At 49.8% G+C, this 25679-nt stretch overlaps 1 protein-coding gene across 1 annotated transcript in view; it reads right to left on the minus strand.

Annotated features, from left to right (window-relative positions):
* VSIG10 (V-set and immunoglobulin domain containing 10) overlaps nt 1–25679 on the minus strand; it is a gene marked incomplete at both ends in the record, with an annotated part of 33034 nt that extends 7355 nt beyond the window's left edge. Inside the window, 5 exons of the mRNA XM_080717772.1 lie at nt 2277–2570; nt 5200–5460; nt 8606–8905; nt 21631–21912; nt 25616–25679. Of these exons, the coding sequence (XP_080573898.1) occupies nt 2277–2570; nt 5200–5460; nt 8606–8905; nt 21631–21912; nt 25616–25679 (1201 nt within the window). The remainder of the gene's footprint in view (nt 1–2276; nt 2571–5199; nt 5461–8605; nt 8906–21630; nt 21913–25615) is intronic.

A 25679-nucleotide genomic window follows, 5' to 3' on the forward strand; every position in this document is an offset into this window, starting at 1 on the left:
TGGGACAGGGAGGATCCCTTTAAGAATAGGTCTGTTCTAGCCGGGCGTGGTGGCTCACGCTTGTAATCCCAGCATTCGGGGGGCTGAGACAAGAGGATCACACAGCTCAGCTGCTTAGTGAGACCTTTTGCAACTCAGTAAGACGTGTTTCAAAATAAAGAATAAAAAATAGGAGCCGGGCGTGGTGGCGCACGCTTGTAATCCCAGCATTCGGGAGGCTGAGACAGGAGGATCGCGGTTCGTGGACAGCCTCAGCTACTTAGTGAGGCCCTCTGCAACTCAGTGAGACCCGGTTTCAAAATAAAGAATAAAAAATAAATAGGGCTGGGGATGTAGCTCGGAGGTAGAATGCCCCGGGGTTCCATCCCCAGTACTGAAAAAAAAAAAAATTGAGGGCTGGAGACATAGCTTGAAGGTAGACTGCCTCTGGGTTCAACCCCTATAACCACACACCAAAAAAGTGGAACAAATAAGTACTCCTCCACACCGCCGATGGGAATGGAAACTGAAAATAATCTGGCATTATCTCATAAAGATAAAAAGACAGATGTGTCCTCTAACCCTTCTACATATCCTAGAGAAGTGTTTGCCTGGGTACCCGGTGTACATTATACGAGGGCTAAGTACACGCTGTCCATAGCAACTCTGTTTATCGTAAAAACACGGACCAAAAAAAGACACCAGAAACAACACAAACATCCATCAGTAAGAAAATAAAAAACTTAGCTGTGGAATAATGGCACAGCTGTACAGAGTTAGGAAGTTTTATCGCACCCATCAGCATGAATGAATCTTAGAAACAACCCTCGTCCTTTTTATGTTTTATTTTGAAACACGATGTCGGTAAGTTGTTGAGGGTCTTGCTAAATTGCTAAGTCAAAGGAGGCTGAGAGAGGAGGATCCCAGGTTCGGGGCCAGCCTCAGCAATTTAGTGAGCCCCTCAGCAACTTATCAAGACTACTATTTATTTTTACTTATTTATTTATTTTGGTACTAGGGATTGAATTCAAGGACATTCTACCTTTGAGCTACACCCCCAGCCCTATTTTTTATTCTTTATTTGGAAACAGAGTCTCACTGAGTTGCAGAGGGCCTCACTAAGTAGCTGAGGCTGGCCGCGAACCGCGATCCTCCTGTCAGCCTCTCAAATACTGGGATTACAAATGTGCACCACCATGCTGGGCCTGTCCTGGTTTCTTGAGTGCTCATTTTGCTATTATGTTTCACAGCTTACACATACTCTATATATTTCTATATTTATCTATAAACATATATGCCATTTGATGCATAAGAGATATAAACCAGGTGTGGTGGCGCAAACCCATAATCTTAGTATTTGGAAGGCTAAGAGAGAAGGATCACAGGTTCGAGGCCAGCCTCAGCTACTTAGCAAGACCACTACCAAATAAAAATAAACAGAAGCCAAATGTGGTAGCACCTGCTTGTATCCAGTACTTGGGAGGCTGAGACAGGAGGATTGCAGCCTCACAGCAAGCCTCAGATACTTAGTGAGGCCCTCCACAACTTAGACCCTGTTTCAAAATAAAATAAAAAATTGAGCTGGGGGTATAGCCCAGAGGTAGAATGCCCCTGGGTAGCCAGGCGTGGTGGCACATGCTTGTAATCCCAGCATTCGGGAGGCTGAGACAGGAGGATTGTGGTTCGCAGACAGCCTCAGCTACTTAGTGAGGCCCTCTGCAACTTAGTGAGACCTTGTTTCAAGATAAAGAATAAAAAATAGGGCAGAGAGTGTATCTCAGAGGTCAAATGCCCCTGGGTTCCATCCCCAAACCAGCTAAATAAATAACTAAGTAAGTACATACGTACGTAAGTAAATAAGTAAGTAAATAAATAAAATAGGCCGGGCGTGGTGGTGCACGCTTGTAATCAATCCCCAGGCTTGGGAGGCTGAGACAGTAGGATCGCACAGGTTCAAAGCCAGCCTCCGCTACTTAGTGAGGCTCTCAGCAACTTAGTGAGACCCTGTTTCCAAATAAAATATAAAATAGGTCTGGAAGCATAGCCCGGGGGTAGAAAGCCCCTGGGTTCCACCCTGAAAAATGCCAAAAAATTTTAAAAAAAAGAATAGAATAAAATAAAATAAAATTGGGCTGGGGGTGTAGCCCAGAGGTAGAATGCCCCTGGGTTCAATTCCCAGCACCACACACACACAAAGAGAGATTATATAATTTCTGCTCCCTGACCTCTCGTCCAACCACAGGCCACGTGTCGGGCGGCACCAGGCCGTCCCCGCAGTGGCCTCTCCCATCACTCACCTTTCACGCTGAGCCAGATGTCCAGCTCCCTCACACCCACGGGGTTCTCAGCCCGGCAGACAAAGTAGCCCTGGTCCAGGTCCTGGGAGCAGTTGTGGATGGTGAGGGCGGAGCTCTGGCCGCTCTGGGCGATGACATAGCGGCTGCCGGGCTGGATGACAGCCTCGGGCTGGGTGAGGTTCCTCAGCCAGCGGATCTCGGCAGGGGGGTAGGCCCCGGACACTAGGCAGGTGAGCGTCACGTTGCCCCCCACGAGGCAAGTTTTCATGGGCTCAGAGAGAAGGGAGGGGCCGCCTGCGGACCAGAAGGGGGTAGAGAAAGACAAACGCGTAAGGACAATCAGGACATGGCCTGAGGTCTTCAGGAATATTTTTCCTTACTAATGAAGCAAATGTAGGAATTTCTAGACACTCAGTCTTGTGGGATAATTAAAAGCTAAAGCTGGCCGGGCGTGGTGGTGCACGCTTGTAATCCCCGCACTTGGGAGGCAGAGACAGGAGGATCGCGCAGGTTCAAAGCCAGCCGCGCTGGCTTAAGAGACCCTGTTTCCAAATTTAAAAAATATATAAAATAGGTCTGGGAGTGTAGCCCGGAGATAGAAGGGCTTCCAGAAACCCCAGTACCACCAAAAAAAAAAAAAAAAAAAAAAAAAGCTAATGCTAGTGGGGCGTGGTGGCACACGCTTGTCATCCCAGCATTCGGGAGGCTGAGACCTGGAGGATCGCGGTTCACGGACAGCCTCAACTACTTAGTGAAGCCCTCTGCAACTCAGAGACCCGGTTTCAAAATAAAGAAGAAAAAATAGGGCAGGGGCTGTAGCTCGGAGGTCAAATGCCCCTGAGTTCCATCCCCAGACCTGAAGAAAAAAAAAAAAAAAAAGCTAATGCTTAGCCAGACATGGTGGTACAGGCTTATAATTCCAGTACATGCATAGGAGGCTGAGACTGGGGAACCACAGGTTTGAGGACAGTCTCTGCAACTTAACAAAATAAATGAATAAATAAATAAATTATTTTTTTTTAAAAAAAGAGCTGGGATGTAGCTCAGAGGTAGAATAGGTTCAATGGGCCTATGGACTTAATCCCCAATACCAAAATATCCCCCCACACACATACTATCACTACCAAAACCACTTGGCCTGGAGAACAGGTCCCTACAGAGCAGAGATGCTGCCTTTGTGGCTACATGAGAGACCAGGGAATGAGCACTACGTTCTGGCAACATCACTGCTTCTATCCAGAGCAGAGGCACACACCTGAGGTGAGCTGGTTTCTGCAGGGCGGGGACCTATGGGCCACCCATAGAGACCTAGAGCTGGTAGGTGTGGTGAACACGCACCTAGAATCCCGACTCCTGGGGGGCCTCAGGCAAGAGGACCGCTTGAGCCCAGAAGCTTTAAAGCCAACCTGAGCGACATAGCAAGGTCCGATTTTTTAGAAAATATAAACAAGAGCCGGGCGTGGCGGCGCACGCTTGTCATCCCAGCATTCGGGAGGCTGGGACCGGAGGATCGCGGTTCGCGGACAGCCTCAGCTACTTAGTGAGGCCCTCTGCGACTCAGTGAGACCCAGTTTCAAAATAAAGAATAAAACATAGGGCAGGGGGTGTAGCTCAGAGGTAGAATGCCCCTGGGTTCCATCCTCAGACCTGCAAAAATAAATAAATAAATAAATAAATAAAATAAAATAAAAATAGAGGTTGGCTCTCTGGTAGAGCGTTTGCCTAGCATGTGGGAGGCCCTGGGACAGAGAGATCCAGGCACCAGGGGCCCCTAAAGCATCGCTTTTCATCATCTGGGGAGCTGCGTTGTCAGTGCTACGTGCTGAGGGGGGCGTCAGTGTCGCCTCTCACCCACTTACTGAGCTCCTCAGCTGAAATGATCCTGCCTCAAGAAGTCTTCCTTGTGGGCCTCTCCTACAGAGGACTCTCTTTTGCACATGTTATTTATTCTCCTCTTAAGTACGATCACTTCCTGAAAGCCTATCTGAGCTGTGTTTGCACTCATCCTCCCACCCCGACCTCACCCAGGGGTTAGCGTCTATGAAATGGTTGTGGTTTCCAAGATATGTCCAGACCGCCGGGCGTGGTGGCGCACACTTGTCATCCCAGCATTCGGGAGGCTGAGGCAGGAGGATCACAGGTTCGCAGCCAGCCTCAGCTACTTAGTGAGGCCCTCTGCAACTCAGTGAGACCCTGTTTCAAAATAAAAAATAGGACTCAGAGGTAGACTGACCATGGTCTCAGTGGGGGAAAAAAAAAATCCCCAATACAGCAAAAACAAAAACACCAGAATGTGGAGAAAAGGAAGCTACCCGGGGCTAGGTCTCTGAAGTGGATGGCTTCTGCCAGGCCTACTGCCTCCCCACTGCCCTGCTCTGGGGTGAGTCGGCCGCCATGTTGGAAGGAAGCTCAAGTAGCCCCGTGGAGAATCCCACATGGAGAAGAGCCCACTCGCCTTGGGGGGGGGTATCTTTCTCATGATTTCAGCTCCCCAGCCTTCCAGCCAAGACCCGCTGGAAGACAAAACATCCTCACTTCCCCCTGCCTGAATTCCTGCCCCACAGAAAGCAGGAGATAACAACTGGGGGTCATCAGGTCTTAAAACACTAAATCAGGAGGTAATTTGTTACATGACCGAGAACTAACGTAGGAGCCTTGCCTGCCTCATCCACACACAGTCACTGTACCCAGCACGCAGTAGGCCCTCAGTTAGCATTTATTACATAAAAAGCAGCCTCAGCTGGAACCAAGAAACTCAGCTAGGCATCTCCAGAGTTGAGAAGAATAATAAAGAAGAAAGAAAGGGAAGGAATTCAGTCCACTCTGACACGGTGCGATTTCTTTCTCAGAACGACGCTCAAAGGAGTCTCCCGGAAGAAAGAAAGGTAGGACCCCAACCCAGGCTGAAGAAAACCAGACTCACGGATCTGCACCACGCAGCTGGCTCGAGACTCTGGCCCTACTACGTGACTGCCAGCACACTGGAACTTCTTGCCGTCCGACAGCTGGGACTGGTTCAGCGTTTCTACCCCCAGCTCCGACTTCCCCACGATCGCCCCTCCGGGCTCTTCTGTCCACAGGAAGCTAGGGGGAGGGTATCCCCCGTCCCAGCGACAGGTGAGACGCAGTGCAGAGGACCCTGGGGACGCCTCCGCTGAGCACTGAGGAGCCGACGGAGGAGGCCCTGCAAAGCACCAGAGAACACAGCTTCACCTCACACTCCGAGATCAGTGGTCACCGGGCAGGTGCTGAGGGTTAAAGAGCCGTAGTCCAGAGAAGCCCTGGCTTCACTAAATCGGCCCTTGAAACAGCACCTGGCACCAAGTGCTGAGGAGGCTGAGACAGGAGGATCACAGATTGGAGGCCAGCCTCAGCCACATAGTGAGACTCTCAGCGACCTAGAGAGACCCTGTTTTAAAATAAAAATAAAAATAGGGCCGGGCGCGGTGGGCACGCTTGTAATCCCCGTGCTTTGTAGGCGGAGACAGGAGGATCGCGCAGGTTCGAAGCCAGCCACGCTGGCTTAAGAGACCCTGTTTCCAAATAAAAATATAAAATAGGTCTGGGAGTATAGCCCGGAGGTAGAAGGGTTTCCAAGAACCCCAGTACCACCAAAAAAAAAAAAAAAAAAAAAAATGGGGCCGGAACAAGGCTTGTTGGCACATGCTCGTAATCCCAGCATTTGGGAGGCTGAGATAGGAGGATGACGGTTCGCGGACAGCCTCAGCTACTTAGTGAGTAGGAATCCCAGCCCTTTGCAACTCAGTGAGACCCTGTTTCAAAAAACAAAAACAAAAAAAGAATAAAAAAAATAGGGCTGGGAGTACAGCTTGGAAGTAGAATGCCCCGGGTTTCATCCTCAGTACTACACACACACACACACACACACACACACACACACACACACACCACACAACTGAGCTGGGTGTGGTGGCGCACAAACTTCTAATCCCAGCATTTGGGAGACTGAGACAGGAGGATCGCGGTTCACGGACAGCCTCAGCTACTTAGTGAGCCCCTTTGCAACTCAATGAGGCCCTGTTTCAAAATAAATAAATAATAAATAAATAAAATATCATCCCCAGTACTGCAAAAAAACAAAACAAAAAAAAAACTAGGACTGGAGATAGAGCTCAGGGCTACGCAGAATGCCCGTGGGTTCAATCTCCTGTACAAATAAAATCAGATCAGTAGCCAAAGGGTGGCCCTGCAGGTCACAGAGCCAGGGCTCAGCCTCCCGAATGCTGGGATTGCAGGCCTGCGCCACCACGCCCGGCTCAGAATGATTACTTTTTTACATGCACCTGTGTTTCCTACAAGCACGTGTGAATTTATGCGCTGGGGTCATTTACGAGAGGGCAGAGACCTGTAGGCTCTGGATAACGCACAAATTGAGTAACACAGCACGACCCCGCCCGCTCGCTGCCCTTCCGATGTTGCCCTCGCCATGTTGCCCTCGCCGGGGTTACGGGTACACGCAGCCTGTCCGCAGTAGTCTGCGTCTGAGACGTCTGTGTTGGGGAGAGTTTGCTTTGCTTCCCCTCTCCCAAAATAAAGCCTCAAAGGACTGCTAGTTGATGACCGAGCAGCCGAGTGCCTGGGTCGATGAAAAGAATGAATGCAAATGTATCGATGGATAAGAACACCATGTGACGTACAAACGGTGGACTAGTATTCAGCCATAAAAAGGAATGAGGTACTGATACTTGCTACAGGGTGATAATGTTACAGGACGGATGAACCCTGAAAGAGGGCAGAGTGCAAAGTACCAGACACCAAAGGCCACATCATGCCATCCACACGCGGTGTCGGGATAGGTAAATCGGCAGAGACAGACACAGATCTGTGCTTTTTAGGGCACAGGGAAAGAGGGGGTGAGATTGACTGTTTAACAGACTTGAGTTTCTGGGGGTCTTGTGGGTTTTTTTGGGGGTGGGTACTCAGTATTGAGCCTACCTCTGAGCTACACCCCAGCCCTATTTTATTTTTTATTTTGAAACAGGGTCTCGCCGGGCGTGGTGGCGCACGCTGGTAATCCCCGCGCTTGGGAGGCAGAGACAGGAGGATCACGCAGGTTCGAAGCCAGCCGCGCGCGCTGGCTTAGGAGACCCTGTTTCCAAATAAAAAAATGGAAAAATAGGTCTGGGAGTGTAGCCCGGAGGTAGAAGGGCTTCCAGGAACCCCAGTACCACCAAAAAAAAAAAAAAAAAGAAAGAAACAGGGTCTCACCAAGTTGCAGAGGGCATCGCTGAGTTCCTGAGGCTGGCCCTGAACCTGTGATCCTCCTGTCTCAGTCTCCTAAGTCCTGGGACTACAGGCCACCACTCCTGAAGAGTCTCCATTTGGGGTGATGATAATGTTTTGCAATTTGCTACAGTTTGGGTCTGCAGTGTCCCCCAGAAGCCCAAGCGTTTCAGGTGGGGGCCTAGCGGTGTACGGTGGCGCACGGCTGTAATCCCAGTACTTGGGAGGCTGAAACAGGGCATTCGCAGGTTCAAGGCCAGCCTCAGCAACTCAGTGAGGTTCTCAGCGACTTAATGAGACCCTGTTGCAAAAGAAAAAAATAAAATAGGGCCGGGGGTGTAGCTCAGAGGTAGAACACCTCTGGGTTCTATCCCCAGTGCCACACATATACACACACACACACATACTCCAAAAGGAGAGCCCAGCTGGAGGTCTTAGGCCACCGCAGGTGTGCCCTCATAGAGGACTGCTGGACCCCAGCCCCTCCCTGTCTCTTTGGTATCAGCCCTGCTGTGAATAGGCTGGCTCTGTGCAGGCTTGCCCCGGGATGTACTGCGTCAGCTCAGGCCCAAGCAAAGAGCCATCGGTCATCGTCTGAAATCTCCGAAACTGTGAGCAAAATAAGCCTTTTCTCTCCACAAGTTGCTTATTTCAGGTATTTATTACAGTGATGGAGAGATGACCGACAACTAGAGGGAGACGGTGGTTGCAAAATATTGTGAATGTAAAGCCGGGCGTGGTGGTGCACGCTTGTCATCCCCGCGCTTGGGAGGCGGAGACAGGAGGATGGCGCAGGTTCGAAGCCAGCCGCGCTGGCTTAAGAGACCCTGTTTCCAAATAAAAAAATATAAAATAGGTCTGGGAATGTAGCCCTGAGATAGAAGGGCTTCCAGGAACCCCAGTACCACCAAAAATAATAATAATAATAATAATAATAATAATAATTTAAAAAGTGGCTGGGAGTATAGCTCAGAGGTAGAATGCCTGTGGGTTCAATCCCTGGTACGACAGCAAAAGAAAAGAAAAGAGACCGAGGGAGGAGGCCCAAGCATGCAGCGCACAGGGGCCGGGCGCGTCTTACGCACAGTAGACCAGGAGCTCGGTGGTCACCTGTCGCTGTCTTCCGCTGAGCTCGTTCCTGGCCAGGCAGGTGTAGTTTCCTTGGAGGCTCTGTGACATCAACAACAGCGTGAAGCGGCTGACGGTCACGTTGTTCCCAAAGGGCTCGGGGCCGGCGTGGGCCCGGAACCACCACTCCACCACCGGCGGCGGCCGGGCGCTGCTGCCGCAGCTGAAGTCCACCTGGGAGCCCTTGGCCGCGTACAGGGTGCCGTTGGCGAGGCGGCCGCTGGCCGAGATGTTGACCTCCACCTGGTAGGGACCACCTGGGGACGAGAGGGAGGGCGGCGTGGATTACCCAAGCACTCGCTGGAGGGCCTTAGATCTCAAAGGCATCTAAGTGATTGTGTGTGTGTGTGTGTGCACACGCGCCTGTGGGCATGCGTGCACAAGCCCCTCAGGGGCATCCTGCCTCTGAGCCACACCCCCAGACTGATTTTTTTATTCCTTATTTCGAAACAGGTTCTCACTAAGTTGGGGAGGGCCTCGGTAAGTCGCTGAGGCTAGCCGTGAACCTGGATCCTCCTGTCTCAGCCTCCCAAGTACTGGGATTACAAGTGTGCGCCACCACGCCCGGCTTCTTATTTTATTATTTATCTTGAAAAAGGGTCTCACTGAGTTACTGAGGCTATCTTCGAACCTGCAATCTACGTTCCTCCAATATCAGCCTCCCAAGTACTGAAATCAAAGGCATGCACCACCATGCCCGGCTTTTATTTACTTATTTATTTATTTATTTATTTATTTATTTATTTTTGGATGGTACTGGGGTTCCTGGAAGCCCTTCTACCTCTGGGCTACACTCCCAGACCTAATTTTTTTTTTTTTTTTTTTTTTTTTTTTTTTTTACTTTTTATATGGAAACAGGGTCTCTTAAGCCAGCAAGGCAGGCTCTGAACCAGCGCGATCCTCCTGTCTCCGCCTCCCAAGAGCGGGGATTACAAGCGTGCGCCACCACGCCCAGCCCGGCTTTTATTTTTTAATTAATTATTTATTTATTTTGTGGTACTGGGGATGGAACTCAGGGCATTCTACCTTCAAGCTACACCCTCAGCCCTATTTTTTTATTCTTTTTTTTGTGTGTGTGATACTGGGGGTGGAACCCAGGGGCTTTTCTACTTCTGGGCTATACTCCCAGACCTTTTTTATACTTTATTTGGAAACAGGGTCTCACTAAGTTGCTGGGAGCCTCACTAAGTAGCTGAGGCTGGCTTCAAACCTGTCCGATCCACCTGTCTCAGCCTCCCAAGCGCGGGGATTACAAGCGTGCGCCACCACCAGTCATGGTGACGCACAGCTATGATCCCAGTACTTGGGAGGCTGAGACGGGAGGATCGCAGGCTCTAGGATAGAAGGCCCTGTTTCAAAACAAAAAATAAAAGTTGGGCTGGGGGCGTAGCTTGGAGGTAGAATGCCCCTGGTTCAGTCCCCAGTGCCTCCTTCACACACATAAACCGACAGCTTTGGTTTTTTTTTTTTTTTTTGCGATGGGGGGGGCCCAGGAACATTCTATCTCCAGGGACATCCCCAGCTCTATTTGTTTATTCTTTATTTCGAAACAGAGTCTCATTGAGTTGCGGAGGACCTCACTAAGTAGCTGAGGCTGTCCTCGAACCATGATCCTCACTCAGCCTCCCAAATGCTGGAATTACAAGCATGTGCCACCACGCTCGGCGCTAAACTGACCCTTTTATTTTTTTTATTTATTTATTTTTTTGGTGGTACTAGGGGTGGAACCCAGCGGCTTTCTACCTCCGGGCTACACTCCCAGACCTATTTTATACTTTATTTTGAAACAGGGTCTCAATAAGTTGCTGAGAGCCTCACTAAGCTAAGTAGCTGAGGCTGGCTTCGAACCTGTGCAATCCTCCTGTCTCAGCCTCCCAAGCGCGGGGATTACAAGCGTGCGCCACCACGCCCGGCTAAACTGACCCTTTTAAAAGACACTGCAAGCCCGGCGGGAGACTGAGATGGGAGGGTCGTGGTTTGTGGCCAGCCTCAGATCCTTAATGGGGTCCTTTGCAACTCAGTGAGACTCTGTTTCAAAATAAAGAGTTAAAAAAAAAAAAGAAGAAGTATGGCAGGGGTTGTAGCTTGGAGGTAGAATGCTCCTGGGTTCCAACCCCAGACCCGCAAAAAAAAAAAAAAAAAAAAAAAAAAAAAAGTGCAGAGTGGGCAGGACTCTATACAGAGCTCTCCTAGGAAGGCCTGCCCACACAGCTGGCCCTTGACTGGTATCTGGAAACCTGGATTTGGGGAGGGTTGCCAGCGGCTTCCCTCAGTACAAGAATGCCGCGTGTGCAGAATACCTGGCCTCCAGCTGGGGCTCTGGAATTCTGAAGTGTGCAGGCAGCCCTGCCCCATCAAGCCCTTGGGCACTAGACTCTAGTGAGCTTCCCCGCAGGCAGGCATGGGACAGACCTCAGAGCAGGACGATCCCAGCAACTCGATCCCGCACAAGAAGACGGGAAGCCTGCGCGCGCCTTCATCCCCTGCCCTCGCCTCGCCGATTTTGCTTTGACATGCTGAGATCTGTGGGTCGGCCTAGAGAATCACAGAACCTAGAGGTGCTCCTGGGAGAACCTCACACAACATCACACCGAAAAGAAATACTAGGGCTGGGTACGGCGGCACACGCTGGTAATCCTAGTATTTGGGAAGCTGAGGCAGGAGGATCGCAAGTTCAAGGACAGCCTCAGCAGACTCTCATCAACCTGGCGACACTGTTTCCAAATAAGAAATAAAATCAGGCCGGGCGTGGTGGCGGAGACAGGAGGATCGCGCAGGTTTGAAGCCAGCCTCGCTGGCTTAAGAGACCCTGTTTCCAAATAAATAAAAATATCAAATAGTTCTGGGAGTGTAACCCGGAGGTAGAAGGGTTTCCAGGAACCCCAGTACCACCAAAAAAAAGAAAGAAAGAAAGAAAGAAAGAAAGAAAGAAAGAAAGAAAGAAAGAAAGAAAGAAAGAAAGAAAGAGAGAAAAAGAAAAAAGAAAAGAAAAAGAAATAAAATCAGTCTGGGGGTGTAGCTTGCAGGTAGAATGCCTCTGGGTTCAATTTTCAATACTATACAAAATGAAAGAAAAAGAGAGAAAGAAAGAAAGAAAGAAAGAAAGAAAGAAAGAAAGAAAGAAAGGAAGGAAGGAAGGAAGGAAGGAGAGAAGGACAAGTTTCAGTCCTAACTTCGGGCTTCCCTTCCTAGCTGTGTGGCTTTGGGCAAGCGACTCGCCTCTCTGCCTCGTCTGTGAAGTGGGGATGAGGCCAGCGCCACTCCCTGGGTTGTGCCCGTTGAACGGGGTAGTATGGGGGAGGCTCAGCGCGGCAGGCACATTGGAAGCCCTGCTTCACTGCTAGGCCTCGCTTGGTCCCCATCATGCCCTGGACTTCTTTCTTGCTCCTTGAAAGGCCGTCCACTGTTGGTACCCAGATGTCATGTCCCCCTTAAAGAAAGAACCTCACCCAGCCAGGGATGTGGAGCAGCAATGGGGGGCGCGCTTAGCAGAGGGGAAGCTCTGGACTCTATCGCAGCACTGGAGGAGGAGGAGGAGGAGGAGGAGGAGGAGGAGGAGGAGGAGAGAAGGAGGAGGAGGAGGAGGAGGAGGAGGGGAGGAGGAGGAGGAGGAGGGGGAGGAGGGGAGGAGGAGGAGGAGGGGGAGGAGGAGGGGAGGAGGAGGAGGAGGAGGGGGAGGAGGGGAGGAGGAGGAGGAGGAGGAGGAGGAGGAGAGAAGGAGGAGGAGGAGGGGGAGGAGGAGGAGGAGGAGGGGAGGAGGAGAGAAGGAGGAGGAGGAGGGGGAGGAGGAGAGAAGGAGGAGGAGGAGGAGGAGGAGGAGGAGGGAAGGAGGAGGAGAGAAGGAGGAGGAGGAGGAGGAGGAGGAGGAGGGAAGGAGGAGGAGGAGGGAAGGAGGAGGAGAGGAAGAGGAGGAGGGGGGGAGGAGGAGGAGGGGGAAGAGGAGGAGGAGGAGGGGGAGGAGACCGAAGGAAAAAGAAATCTCACCCATAAATACTTATAATTATGCCAATTTGGGGGAGTATTGGGATTAAACTGAGGTGTGTTCTACTTTTGAGCTACACTCTCAGCCCTATTTTCTTTCTTTCTTTCTTTCTTTCTTTCTTTCTTTGTTTCAAAATGAAAAATAAAAAAGATCTGGAGGTGTCGCTTAGAAGTAGATGGTTAATTCCAGTTAATAAGAAAAGGTTAAATCTGTGTGTAATCCAGTAAATAAAAAAAGACAAACAGCCAGGTGTGGTGGCACGGGCCAGTCATCTCAGAACTTGGATAGGTGATCTTAGAAGGATCAAAGGTTAGAGGCCAGCCTCAGCTACTTAGTGAGGCCCTCTGTAACTTAGCGAGACCCTGCTTTAAAATAACGAATAAAACGGGCATGGTGGCGCACGCTTTAATCCCAGCATTCGGGAGGCTGAGACAGGAGGATCACGGTTCACACACAGATATCCTCGGCTACTTAGTGAGGCCCTTTGCAACTCAGTGAGAACCTGTTTCAAAATAAAGAATAAAAAATAGGGCTGGGATAGCTCGGAAGTAGAATAGCTCTGGGTTCCAACTCCAGTACTGCAAAAAAAAAAAAAAAGGTTGGGTTATAGCTCACAGGTAGAACAGCCTGGGTTCAATTCCCAGCACCACCAAAGCAGGGTGGGGGAAAATAAATAAAAGTAGGGGATAGTTAAGAAGGTCCAGCACCTCATCAAGGCACGGTCCTGGTTCGGGTCTGTTTCTGGTGCCTAGTGATTATGCGCCCGGATGCTGAGTGCAGGCGGAGCCGGCCAGAGAACTGGCCGACACAGATGGACAGCCCAGGACAGCGCTGTCCCTCTCAGCCTTTCCTGCCCTTCCTGTAAGATGAAAGGGGCACTATTAACTCCCGTCACTGGGTTGCTGAAGGATCCAGCAAGATAATAAAGGCAAAAAAAAAAAAAAGATAATAAAGGCAGAACACTTCTGGTTAATATTCAGCGAATGTTATATCATTATTAGTTTATACTTAGAGAGCAATCCGAGAACAGAGTCTCAGAAAATGGTAGACCATTTTCAGGCAAAGTTTTTCTTTTTTATTTTTATGGTACTAGGGATTGAATCCAAGGGCATTCGACCTCCGAGCTACACCCCAGCCCTATTTTTTATTCTTTATTTTGAAACAGGGTCTCACGAAGTTGCAGAGGGCCTCACTAAGTGGCTGAGGCTGGCCTTGAACCTGTGATCCTCCTGTCTCAGCCTCCCAAGTACTGGTATTACAAGCGTGCGCCACCACGCCTGGCTTATGCCTGGCTTTTACATATTTTGATGCCATTTTATAGGCAAAAATGACAACCCATTGCCTCCTGAGCTCCCTGGCTTACCAATCATACCCCAAAAGCCCAAGCCCAGAGGCCTTCAACTCCGCAAGCACCCATCTCTGCTTCAAACCAAATCAATCGAGCCTTACACCAGGGTCACTGCACCTGCTGAGGGAGCCAACATGTCTCTTTGGGGTATCCCTAGGACCCCACATTGGGGGACACAGTGGCACCACTGCCAACACAGAATGAGGCTCTGTTGACAGACACACATCTCAAGGAACACGAATCCCTCCAGAAACCTCCTTCCCGGGGAGCTCCGAGTTAACAGCCACTTCCCCAGTGAGCCAGGGCCACCTCCTGTCCCCATCCCCAGCCGAATCCTCAGGGGCTCGTAGACCAGGACAAAAGCTTCCTCACTGACCACGTGCCCGCTGGTTCAGATGTTCCCTACGCGTCAGCTTGGCTTGAGAAAAACAGACACAGGGAGAGCCTGGCACCGTGTCCCAGCAAATGACTGGGGTCTTTCATGGCTGAGCACGCAGCTCCGCCAGTGCACAAGAGACGCCGCCGCCATGAAAGAAGCCCGGAGTGTAAGATCTACGCGGCTTCATGCCTAGCTGCTCTGACCCCACACCCACCCGGTGTGGAGGCAGGAAGGCCAGGAATCAGCCTCAGCTGCCGAGGCCTGGGCTGCTGTGCCGCTCCCAGCACGGTCCCCTACGATGGCCACATTCTTCAACCCTGTGTTTGTTTTTTTATTATTAATTTATTTATTTATTTATTTATTTATTATGGTACTAGGGATGGAACCCAGGGGCATTCTACCTCCGAGCAACACCCCCAGTCCTGTTTTTTAATCTTTACTTTGAAACTGGGTCTCACTGAGTTTCAAAGGGCCTCACTAAGTAGCTGAGGCTGGCCCCAACCACGTTCCTCCCGTCTCAGCCTCCCGAATTCTGGGATTATGTCGGGCGTGGTGGCGCACGCTTGTAATCCAAGCATTTGGGAGGCTGAGACAGAAGGATCGTGGTTCGTGGACGGCCTCAGCTATTTAGTGAGGCCCTCTGCAACTCAGTGAGACCTTGTTTCAAAATAAAGAATAAAAAAATAGGGCAGGGGGTGTAGCTCAGAGGTAGAATGCCCCTGGGGGGGTTCCATCCCCAGTATCTCACACACACACACACACACACACACACACACACACACACACACACACACTTAGGTTGGGGATGTAGTTCAGAGGTAGAATGCCCCTGGTTCCATCCCAGTACCACACACAAAATAAATAAATAAATAAATAAATAAGCAAACAAACAAAATATGCCGGGCGTGGTGGCGCACACTTGTAATCCCAGTACTTGAGAGGCTGAGACAGGAGGATCACGCAGGTTCGAAGCCAGCCTCAGCTACTTAGTGAGGCTCTCAGCCACTTAGTGAGACCCTGTTTCCAAATAAAATATAAAATAGGTCTGGGAGTGTAGCCTGGAGGTAGAAAGCCCCTGGGTTCCATCCCCAGTACCACACACACAAAAAAAAAAAAAAAGAAAAGAAAAGAAAAGAAAAAAGAAAAAGAAAGAAAGAAGAGAAGAGAAAAAAGAAAGTTACAAAATGTAATCTACAGCACTATAGACCCTCTCATCTGGGATGACTGACAAAATCCCGTGGCAGATGTCCACCCCAGGAAGGCTAAACCCCTCACCCCTGGACCTATAAAACCTGCTCCCGGCACACCAAATGCCCGCCCTGCTGGGCAGCGGGCCAGGTGGTGGGTGGGAAGACACGCCTGCCCCAAACTGGCTTCGTGCCTCTGTGGCCCCTCACCCATTCGAGAATTGGCCTTTCCTGTTCTCTCTCTAGTTTCAAAGGCCACCTTAGAATGTTTCCAAACGTTTATCCTCCAGACAAGGAAGATATGTGAGTCAGTTAGCACGCATGTCGCTGAAAAGATGGAGAAAAACAAAGACAGGGCCCCGCCACTCCTCAGGTCCTGTTCGGAAGGTCCAGACGCACACTGATTCTTGGGAACCTGAGGCACATTTTTCCCACGGTAATCCAGCCCCAGGCTTCCCTGATGGATCCAGTCCCCGGCTTCCCTGATGGATCCGGTCTCCGGCTTCCCTGATGGATCCGGTCCCCGGCTTCCCTGATGGATTCGGTCCCCGGCTTCCCTGATGGATCCGGTCCCCGGCTTCCCTGATGGATCCGGTCTCCGGCTTCCCTGATGGATCGCAGTGACATGGGCCAGGTGCACGCGGTCCTGGGACCACACAGATTACCTCGCCCTGAGTGCTGCCAATTTGTGACTGGGTTCCACCTCGACCCCGAGCTTCACAGATGAGGGGCAAGGTCACAAAGCGGGCAGGGCCTAAGTGTGAAGACAGGCAGGCGGACCTCGGAGTAGATGCTCTCGGCCACTCAGCAACACCACTGCCTCCCAGAACTCAGATCAACCCTAACCCGCATCCCCAGACCTTCTGTCCAAAGATGAGGGCCAGCTTCCAATCAGAGACGCCCAGACCTAGCCGGGCGCAGTGGCGCTCACCTGAATTCCTAGTTACTTGGAAGGTAGGATCAGGACAAGAGGATCACGGGTTCGAGCCTAGCCTCAGCAACTTAGCGAGACCCTATTTCAAACTAAAAAATACAGAGGGCTGGGGTGTAGCTGGGAGGTAGAATGCCCCTGGGCTCGATCCTAAGCACCAATAAATTAATAAATACCAAGAGCTCTCCATTTGCCACTATCTGAGAATCGGGAAGGGGCTCCCAATGCTGGAGGGGTTTGGTGTTGGTTCCAGGATCTTCCCAGAAAAGGAACAAGGAGTGAGACCCCAGAGAGCTCTGGGCATCTGTGAGCCAAAGGGCATCTGTGTCTAATTTCCACAAACAAGCGATGTACCATATATTCCCAATGAAAAGGGACCCCATGTATTCCCAGTGTAAAGACTCCACCTCAGAAATCACGTCACGGCAACCCAGACAGACGCAGGGTTTCCCTTCAGTACGTGGGAGTGCTGTTTGACATTTTTTTTTTTTTTTTTTTTTTTTTGGTGGCACTGGGGATGGAACCCAGGGACCTTTCTACCTCCGGGCTACACTCCCAGACCTATTTTATATTTTTATTTGGAAACAGGGTCTCTTAAACCAGTTGAGGCTGGCTTCGAACCTGCGCGATCCTCCTGTCTCCGCCTCCCAAGCGCGGGGATTACAAGCGTGCGCCACCACGCCCGGCTCAACTGTTTGACATTTTTAACATCTAAGTTTGCTGTCATGGTGATAAGGCCTTGCATTTATCTCCCTACAGGGCAATAATGAAGCTAATCCACTCTCCAATAAAGTTAGCTAATGATTAATAAGTCAGTGCCAGGTTGAGTCATCATAACTTGGAGAGAATAATAATTATAAATCAAAAAGTTGCCAGGCATAGTGGCATATGCCTGTAATCCCAGTACTTGGGAGGCTAAGACAGGAGGATCATAGGTTGAAGGCCAGCCTCAGTGAAACCCTCAGGAACCTAATGAGAACCTGTTTCAAAACAAAACATAAAAAAAAGCTGGGAGTATAGCTAAGAGGTAGAATGCCCTGGTTCAATCCCCAGTACCACAAAAATTAAATAAATAAATAAATAAATAAATAAATAAATAAATAATAAATAAAAAAAACTGGGCATGATGGTACATGCTTGTAATTCCAATACCTGGGAGGCTGAGACAGGGGGATTACAGGTTTGAGGACAGCCTCAGCAAGTAGTGAGACTCTCATCAACCTAGCAAGACCTTGTTTCAAAATAAAAAGAATAAGCCAGCCATGGTGGCGCACACTTGTCATCCCAGCATTCGGGAGGCTGAGACAGGAGGATCGCGGTTCCCAGACAGCCTCAGCTACTTAGTGAGGCCCTCTGCAACTCAGGGAGACCCTGTTTCAAAATAAAGAATAAAATATAGGGCTGGGGGTAGAATGCCCCTGGGTTCTATCCCCAGTACTGCCAAAAAATAAATAAATAAAATAATAAAAATAGGGCTGGGGTATATAGCTCAGAGGCAGAATGCCCCTGGGTTCAATCTCCAGTACTACCAAAAAAAAAAAAATCTGTGTGTTTTCACCAAGACTTCTGTTTCTAGTCATTAATATCTAGTATCTCAAATGATTCCTCTGCTTTTATTTATTTATTTATTTATTTATTTATTTATTTATTTTTATTTTTGTGTGTATGAGATAACTGGGGATTGAACCCAGGGGCATTCTACCCCCAAGCTATTCCCCTAACCCTTTCTATTTTTTATTTTGTTTTTTGTTGTTGTTGTTTTTGGGGGGTATTTTTGTTTTTGTTTTTGTTTTGCGGTACTGGGGTTCCTGGAAGCCCTTCTACCTCTGGGCTACACTCCCAGACCTATTTTTTATATTTTTATTTGGAAACAGGGTCTCTTACGCCAGCGCGGCTGGCTTCGAACCTGCGCCATCCTCCTGTCTCCGCCTCCCGAGCGCGGGGATGACAAGCGTGCGCCACCGCGCCCGGCCTCTATATTTTATTTTGAAACAGAGTTTCACTAAGTTTCTTGCTAAGTTGCTGAGCTAGTTTCTAGCAAGTTGAATCTTGCTAAGTGGCTGAGGCTGGCCTCAAACCTGTGATCCTCCTGCCTCTGCCTCCCAAGTCCTGGGATTACAGGGGTGCACCCCAGGTGCAGCTGTTCTCAGATCCCCCTGTATGTGGAATCAGGCCACCCCCAGCTGAAGCTCTGGGCATTTCCTCTGCACGCAAAAAAAAATCCCAGGCAGGGGCGTTAGGCTCCTAGGGCTGGCCTAACACCATACAGTAGATGTTAGTAATAGAAATGTGGGCTGGGGTGTAGCTCAGTGGCAGAGCACTTTTCTGGCTTGTGCAAGACCCTGAGTTCAATCCCCAGCACCGGAAAAAAAGAAAAAGAAAAAAAGCAGAAATAGCAAATATCCCAGGCTTAGGGACCAGGCGATCTATTTCACAGCCGCCACTCCGGCAGCAAGGCAGTCAGAGATAACAGCCGCATCAATGAATGGGCGATATGCCAATAAAACTTTATTTACACACACTGAAACCTGGATTTCAGATCATTTCTTTTTGTTTCTTTCAACCACTTAGAACTTAAAAAAAAAAAATTACTCAGTTATTTGGGAGGCTGCAGCACAAGGATTACAAGTTTTGTTTGGTTTTTGTTTGGTTGACTGGTTTTGAACCCAGGGGCATTCTACCGCTGAGATACACCCAAGGCCTATTTTTTTTTTATTTTTATTTTAAAACAGAGTCTTGCAGCCGGGTGTGGTGGCCTAGGCTTATAATCTCTCAGCATTTGCTTTAAAATAAAGAATATAAAAATAGGGCTGGGGGTGTAGTTTGGAGGTAGAATGCTCCTGGGTTCCATCTCCAGTATCGCAAAAACAAAACACAAAAAAACAAACAAGCAAAAAAAGCCAGAGTCGTGCTAAATTTCTTTCTTTCCTTCTTTCTTTTCTTTCTTTTGAACCCAGGGACCTTCTACTTCCAAACTACACGCCACCCCTTTTTACTTTTTGATTTGAAACAGGGTCTTGCTAGGTTGCTATGCTTCTATAGGCTACACCCCCAATCCTATATTTATTTATTTATTTATTTATTTTGGCAGTACTGGGGATGGAACCCAGGGGCATTCTGCCTCCGAGCTACACCTCCGACCTTATTTTTTATTCTTTATTTTAAAATAGGGTTTCACTGATTTGCAAAGGGCCTCAGTAGTGGCTGAGGCTGTCCTTGAACTGCGATCCTCCTGTCTCAGCCTCCCAAATGCTGGGATTACAAGCATGCACCACCACACTTGGCTTATTTATTTATTTATTTATTTATTTATTTATTTATTTATTTTTATGGTACTGGGAATGGAACCCAGAAGCATTCTACCTCTGAGCTACACCCCCTGCCCTATTTTTTATTCTTTATTTTGAAACCGGGTCTCACTGAGTTGCAGAGGACCTCACTAAGTAGCTGAGGTTGTCCGTGAACCTAGATTCTCCTGTCTCAGCCTCCCGAATGCTGGGAATGACAAGCGTGTGCCACCACGCTTGGGTTATTTTTTATTTTTGAAACAAGGTTTTGCTAAGTTGATAAACATCTCACTACTTGCTGAGGCTGGTCTTGAACCTACAATCCTCCTGTCTCAGCCTCCCAAATACTGAGATTACCACCATGCCCAACTAAAAAGGATGATATTAACAATAACAATAAATAATAGTTTAGCTGAGCCAGGCGTGGCGGCGCACGCTTGTAATCCCAGCATTCGGGAGGCTGGGACAGGAGGATCGCAGTTCGCGGACAGCCTCAGCTACTTAGTGAGGCCCTCTGCAACTCAGTGAGACCCTGTTTCAAAATAAAGAATAAAAAATAGGGCAGGGGGTGTAGCTCGGAGGTCGAATGCCCCTGGGTTCCATCTCCAGACCCGCAAATAATAATAATAATAATAATAATAATAATAATAGTAGTAGTAGTAGCTCAGCTGGATATGGTGGTGCACTCCTTTAATCCCAGTACTTGAGAGGCTGAGACAAGATGATCTCAGATTTTTCAGCCAGTTTTGCCAACTTAGTGAAGCTCTCAGCAACTTTTTTTAATCCTGTTTCCACAGAACAATAAAATAGGGGCCGGGTATGGTGGCGCATGCTTGTAATCCCAGTACTTGGGAAGCTGAGAATCCCAGTACTTGGGAGGCTGAGACGGGAGGGTCGCAGGTTCAAGCCAGGCTCGACAATACAGTAAGACTCTCAATGTCGTAAGAACTAGCAAGACCCTGTTCAAACTAAAAAATAAAACAGAGCTGGGAGTGTAGCTGAGAAGTAGAGCTCCCTTGGGTTCCATTCCTCGTACCACAAAAAAAATAAAGTAAAATAGGATTGGGGGTGTAGCCTAGAGGTAGGTCTCTGGATTGCATCCTCAGTATAACAAAAAAGAAATTTTTTTTTTTTTTTTTTTTTTTTGGTGGTACTGGGGTTCCTGGAAGCCCTTCTACCTCCAGGCTACACTCCCAGACCTATTTTTACATTTATATTTGGAAACAGGGTCTCCTAAGCCAGCGCGCGCAGCTGGCTTCGAACCTACGCGATCCTCCTGTCTCTGCCTCCCAAGCGCGGGGATGACAAGCGTGCGCCACCACGCCCGACCAAAAAGAAGTATTTTTTAAAAAATGAATGAATAATAAAAATTAAAAGGAAGCCGGGCGTGGTGGCGCACGCTTGTAATCCCCGCGCTTGGGAGGCTGAGATAAAAGGATCACACAGGTTCGAAGCCAGCCTCAGCTACTGAGTGAGGCTCTCAGCAACTTAGTGAGACCCTGTTTGCAAATAAAGTATAAAATAGGTCTGGGAGGATAGCCCGGAGAATAGAAAAGCCCCAGAGTTCCACCATCAGTACCAAAAAAAAAAAAAAAAAAAAAATGAAAATGAAAATGAAAAGGGCCGAGGGTTGCGCTCGGAGGTGAAATGGCTGGGTTCAGTCCCCGATACCAAAATCAACGAACAGCTAACCAACAGACAGGAGTCACTGAAAGCGCTGCACGGGGCGGCCTCTGCTCCCGCAGCGATTCTATGGGGCAGGATGTCGCCCCATTTCACAGGGAGAGTGACTCAGCTCAGAATCCAGGCTGAGGGTGAGAGCCCCAGCCCGCCGTGGCCCCCACGCCCGCCCCGCCAGCCCCACTTACTGACCACCCGCAGCCTGACGGGGAAGCGCCGGGGCCCGCTCAGGAGCTCGTGGCAGGTGTAGTTGGCCTCATCCCGCAGGCTCAGCACCTGGATACGCAGGGAGCTGCCGGCCACCAGCGAGAAGCGGGGCTCGGCCGGCGGGAGGCTGGAGTTGGAGGACAGGAGGAAGACGGGCTCCGGGTCGATCCGGTACCAGGTCACTGGGCCCCTGGGTCCTGAGACGTTGCCGCAGGGCAGAGTAATATTCTCCTGAACTTCTCCAATGACAACGGCCTCCGAGCCTGCGACAAGGAAGGGTCAGGCGGTTACTACTTTTGTGTGTGCAGGGGGATACTAGAGATTGAACCCAGGGATGTTCGTAGCTCCGAGCTACACCCTCGGGCCTTTTATAAGTTTTTGTTTTGAAATAGCATCTCACTTGGTTGACGAGGGTCTCACCTCATTGCTGAGGCTGTCCTCGAACCTGCGACCCTCCTGTCTCAGCCTCCCAAGAACTGGGATTATAGGGTGCATTACCAGCCCAGCTGTACCTTTTCTGATCTCTCAACAACCTCTCTTTGTGGAGAGTCCCTATGAATTAGAGTTTGTTTGCCTTTTGTTTTTGCAGTACCGGGGATGGAACCTAGGGGCATTCGACCTCTGAGCTACACCCTCAGCCCTATTTTTCATTTTATATTTTGAAACAGGGTCTCACTGAGTTGCAAAGGACCCCACTGAGTAGCTGAGGTTCCCGGAGAGCCTCAGATACTTAGTGAAGCCCTTTGCAACTCAGTGAGACTCTGTTTCAAAATTAATAATAATAATAATAATAATAATAATAATAATAGAGTGTAGCTCGCAGGTAGAATGCCCCTGGGTTCTATCCCCAGTACTGCAAAAAAAAAAAAAAAAATGTGGCGTCTGGCCTTGACCCTGCGATACTCCCATCTCAGCCTCCCAAGTACTGGGATTATAAGTATGCATCACTTCCCATTTACCAGAGTCCCAGTTATCCACCTCTGGCCTCTTTCTGATCAGCAAGGACTCCAACGTCAGCCTGGAGCCGCAGGGAGCTCCGATTCGGCGCTCACCGCAGCCACACTGTTACCCAAAGACTTTCCATCCAGAGCAGAATGAGGGGAAAACATGAGAGTCCCAGCAGCGGGTGGATAGGGTTCCCTCCCCAGCACCATAAAAAGGAAAAAAAGTTAAAAAAGCAGGTGAGGATTCTTTCCAAAGGATGGTGCAGAGCCCAAGTTCTCAGATGGCGGCCCCCGAGGGGACGGTGGACCAGGCACCGGCGCAGCATGTGTTCCTGACCTGCAGCCCTGCCCTTCCCCGACTTCTTGGCATGGGAATAAAGGCCCGGTGGCTTGGAAAAGCCCTCGTGAAACCTGAATCGTGGAACTTGAGCTCACGCTGTCTTCTCCTCCGAGGAACAGGCTGACGTGGTCACAAAAGAAGCCGCTGGGAGACATGGTGCTCTCCCAGCTCGGCCTGCTCCTTTTTTATTTTATTTTTTATTTTTATTTTTGCGGGTCTGGGGATGGAACCCAGTGGCATTCAACCTCCGAGCTACACCCCCTGCCCTATTTTTTATTCTTTATTTTGAAACTGGTTGAAACTGGGTCTCACTGAGTTGCAGAGGGCCTCACTAAGTAGCTGAGGCTGTCCGCGAACTGCGATCCTCCAGTCTCAGCCTCCCGAATGCTGGGGTTACAAGTGAGCGCACCATGCCTGGCTTATGCTCCTTTTTTTTATTTTTTATTTTATTTATTTATTTATTTATTTATTTATTTATTTTTGGTGGTACTGGGGTTCCTGGAAGCCCTTCTACCTCCGGGCTACACTCCCAGACCTATTTTTTATACTTTTTAAATTTGGAAACAGGGTCTCCTAAGCCAGCGCGCACGGCTGGCTTCGAACCTGCGCGATCCTCCTGTCCCTGCCTCCCAAGCGCGGGGATTACAAGCGTGCGCCAACACTCCCGGCTCCTTTTTTTAAAAAAACGATCAAACCTGAGATCTTATAGGCCAGAGATCCTGGCTCGGCGGAAAGCTCAGGCATCGATTAGTGATGCCTGCAGGGACAAGGAAAGGGTGGTCCAGGAAGATACACTGGATCGGCGCCTCATCATCTCCTAGTTTCCTATTGAGAAAATCGGGGAAGCCCTGATTTACTTAAGGAAATGCGAGACTATGCTATGGGTCTCGAGTACTCTAGGCCACAGGAATTTGCTTTGGTCTTTTACACCAGACAGGGTCAGAGGATAAAAACACATTAACAGTTTGTGCCCCTCAAAGTCGTTTACAAGTGTCTGGAGCGCCCTGTGATGTTCCTAACCTGATATTCAGAATATAAGCCATCTTGGTGCCGCCCTAGTACCATTACTTACGGAGTTGGAGCTAAACCCAAACACTTATCTTGTCCTAGCAATTTCCCCCGAGGATGATTTGGGGTCCACCATCATTGTCATCTGGAGCTGTCAGGAGAGGCTATCTCAGCTTAAAAACAGACAGACAGAAAGAGACCACACCCAAGAAGCCCCCAGCACCAATACACACGAGAGCAGTGGGCGCGGGCACAGAAATACCCGGGCATAGCGGGGGAGCTGGGCCCCAAAGTGGGGAGCAGCGGTCACCCCAAAAGCTGCTCCATTTCAGATTTTAGCTGAGGATCAGGTCCTGATGGCCTTGAGTACAGAGAACTCTGCAGACAGCTAGGCAGAGAGAATATTCCTCCACACTTTCAGCTTCCGACCCCCAGCCCTGCACAGTGACCTCTCAGGTCAAAAATCGGGAGAGGCTGCCTGGTCGGTGGCTGAAAAGGGCCAGGAGTAAGTTACACGGCCAGGAAAGGCGGAACCAAAAAGGGTGGCTCTGCTCGGTTTCAGGGGGGAAAGCTCGTCGCCAGACCTTCTGACTTTTCCAGATAAACTGGAAGTCTAGAATATGGGACATCTTACTATGTGTGTGTGTATGTGTGTGTGTGTGTGTGTGTGTGTGTGTGTGTGTGTGTGTGTGTGTGTGAGAGAGAGAGAGAGAGAGAGAGAGAGAGAGAGAGAGAGGATCTAATAATTAGGAGCTTTGGGCACTTGCTGCTAGGAAGCTCGGGTGCAATTTACAATTCACAAGCCCAGGTGCCTCCTGGACCTTGGGGAGGAGACCAAGTGGGAGGACTGGACCAGGAAACAGAAAGTAGCAATCCTTTGCACATGGCTGAGCACATGGACTCCGGCTCCAACCAAGTCTCTTCCCTCCGGCACAACCTCCTCCTCCCGGTTCCTGATGCTCACAACACACGATATTCAATTTTAAAAAATGTATTTTCAGCTGGGCGTGGTGGCGCACACTTGTAATCCCAGCATTTGGGAGGCTGAGACTGGAGGATTGCGGTTCGCGGACAGCCTCAGCTACTTAGGTCCCCTGCAACTTAGTGAGACCCTGTTTCAAAAATAAAGAATAAAAAACAGGGCAGGGGGTGTAGCTCGGAGGTCAAATGTCCCTGGGTTCCATCCCCAACCCCCCCACACACTATATATATATATATATATATATATATATCCATAATTTTCCATGTTTCCACATATATATGTTTTTCTAAGCAACCTGCTATTTTTTATTTTTATTCTTGGTCACAAGAAGCATCTAGGGTGCCTCCCTCCCTTCTGGCCAATCACGTCTGGTGTGAAGGGAATTTCCTGGTAAGTCCGAAATTATTTCTAAATAAAAAGTTTTTCTGAAAAGGAAAAAGAGAGTGGAGGAGGAAGGCTGGGCGTCCGGGTCTGCACGGCGGAGGCAGGGGCATGGGGGCTGCACAGCCGCAGGTGGAGGCGGGGGAGCACCCGCACAGGGAGTCAGACCTCCGGCCAGTCTAAGGGGGCGAAAGCACTGCCCGTCTACACGCGCCGGCCCGTCTACACGCGCCGGCCCGGCCTCCCCCAGCCCTGGCAGGCCCGGCCCGGGCAGCGGGGAGCCCCAGCCCGCCCTCCCGCCGGCCCCTTACCTGCGGCGACCCCGGCGGCCAGCAGCGCCCCGAGGCCGCAGAGCAGGACCTGGGGTGCGGCCAT

This window comes from Muscardinus avellanarius, assembly GCF_963383645.1.
Source record: "Muscardinus avellanarius genome assembly, chromosome: 21".
Taxonomy (NCBI): domain Eukaryota; kingdom Metazoa; phylum Chordata; class Mammalia; order Rodentia; family Gliridae; genus Muscardinus; species Muscardinus avellanarius.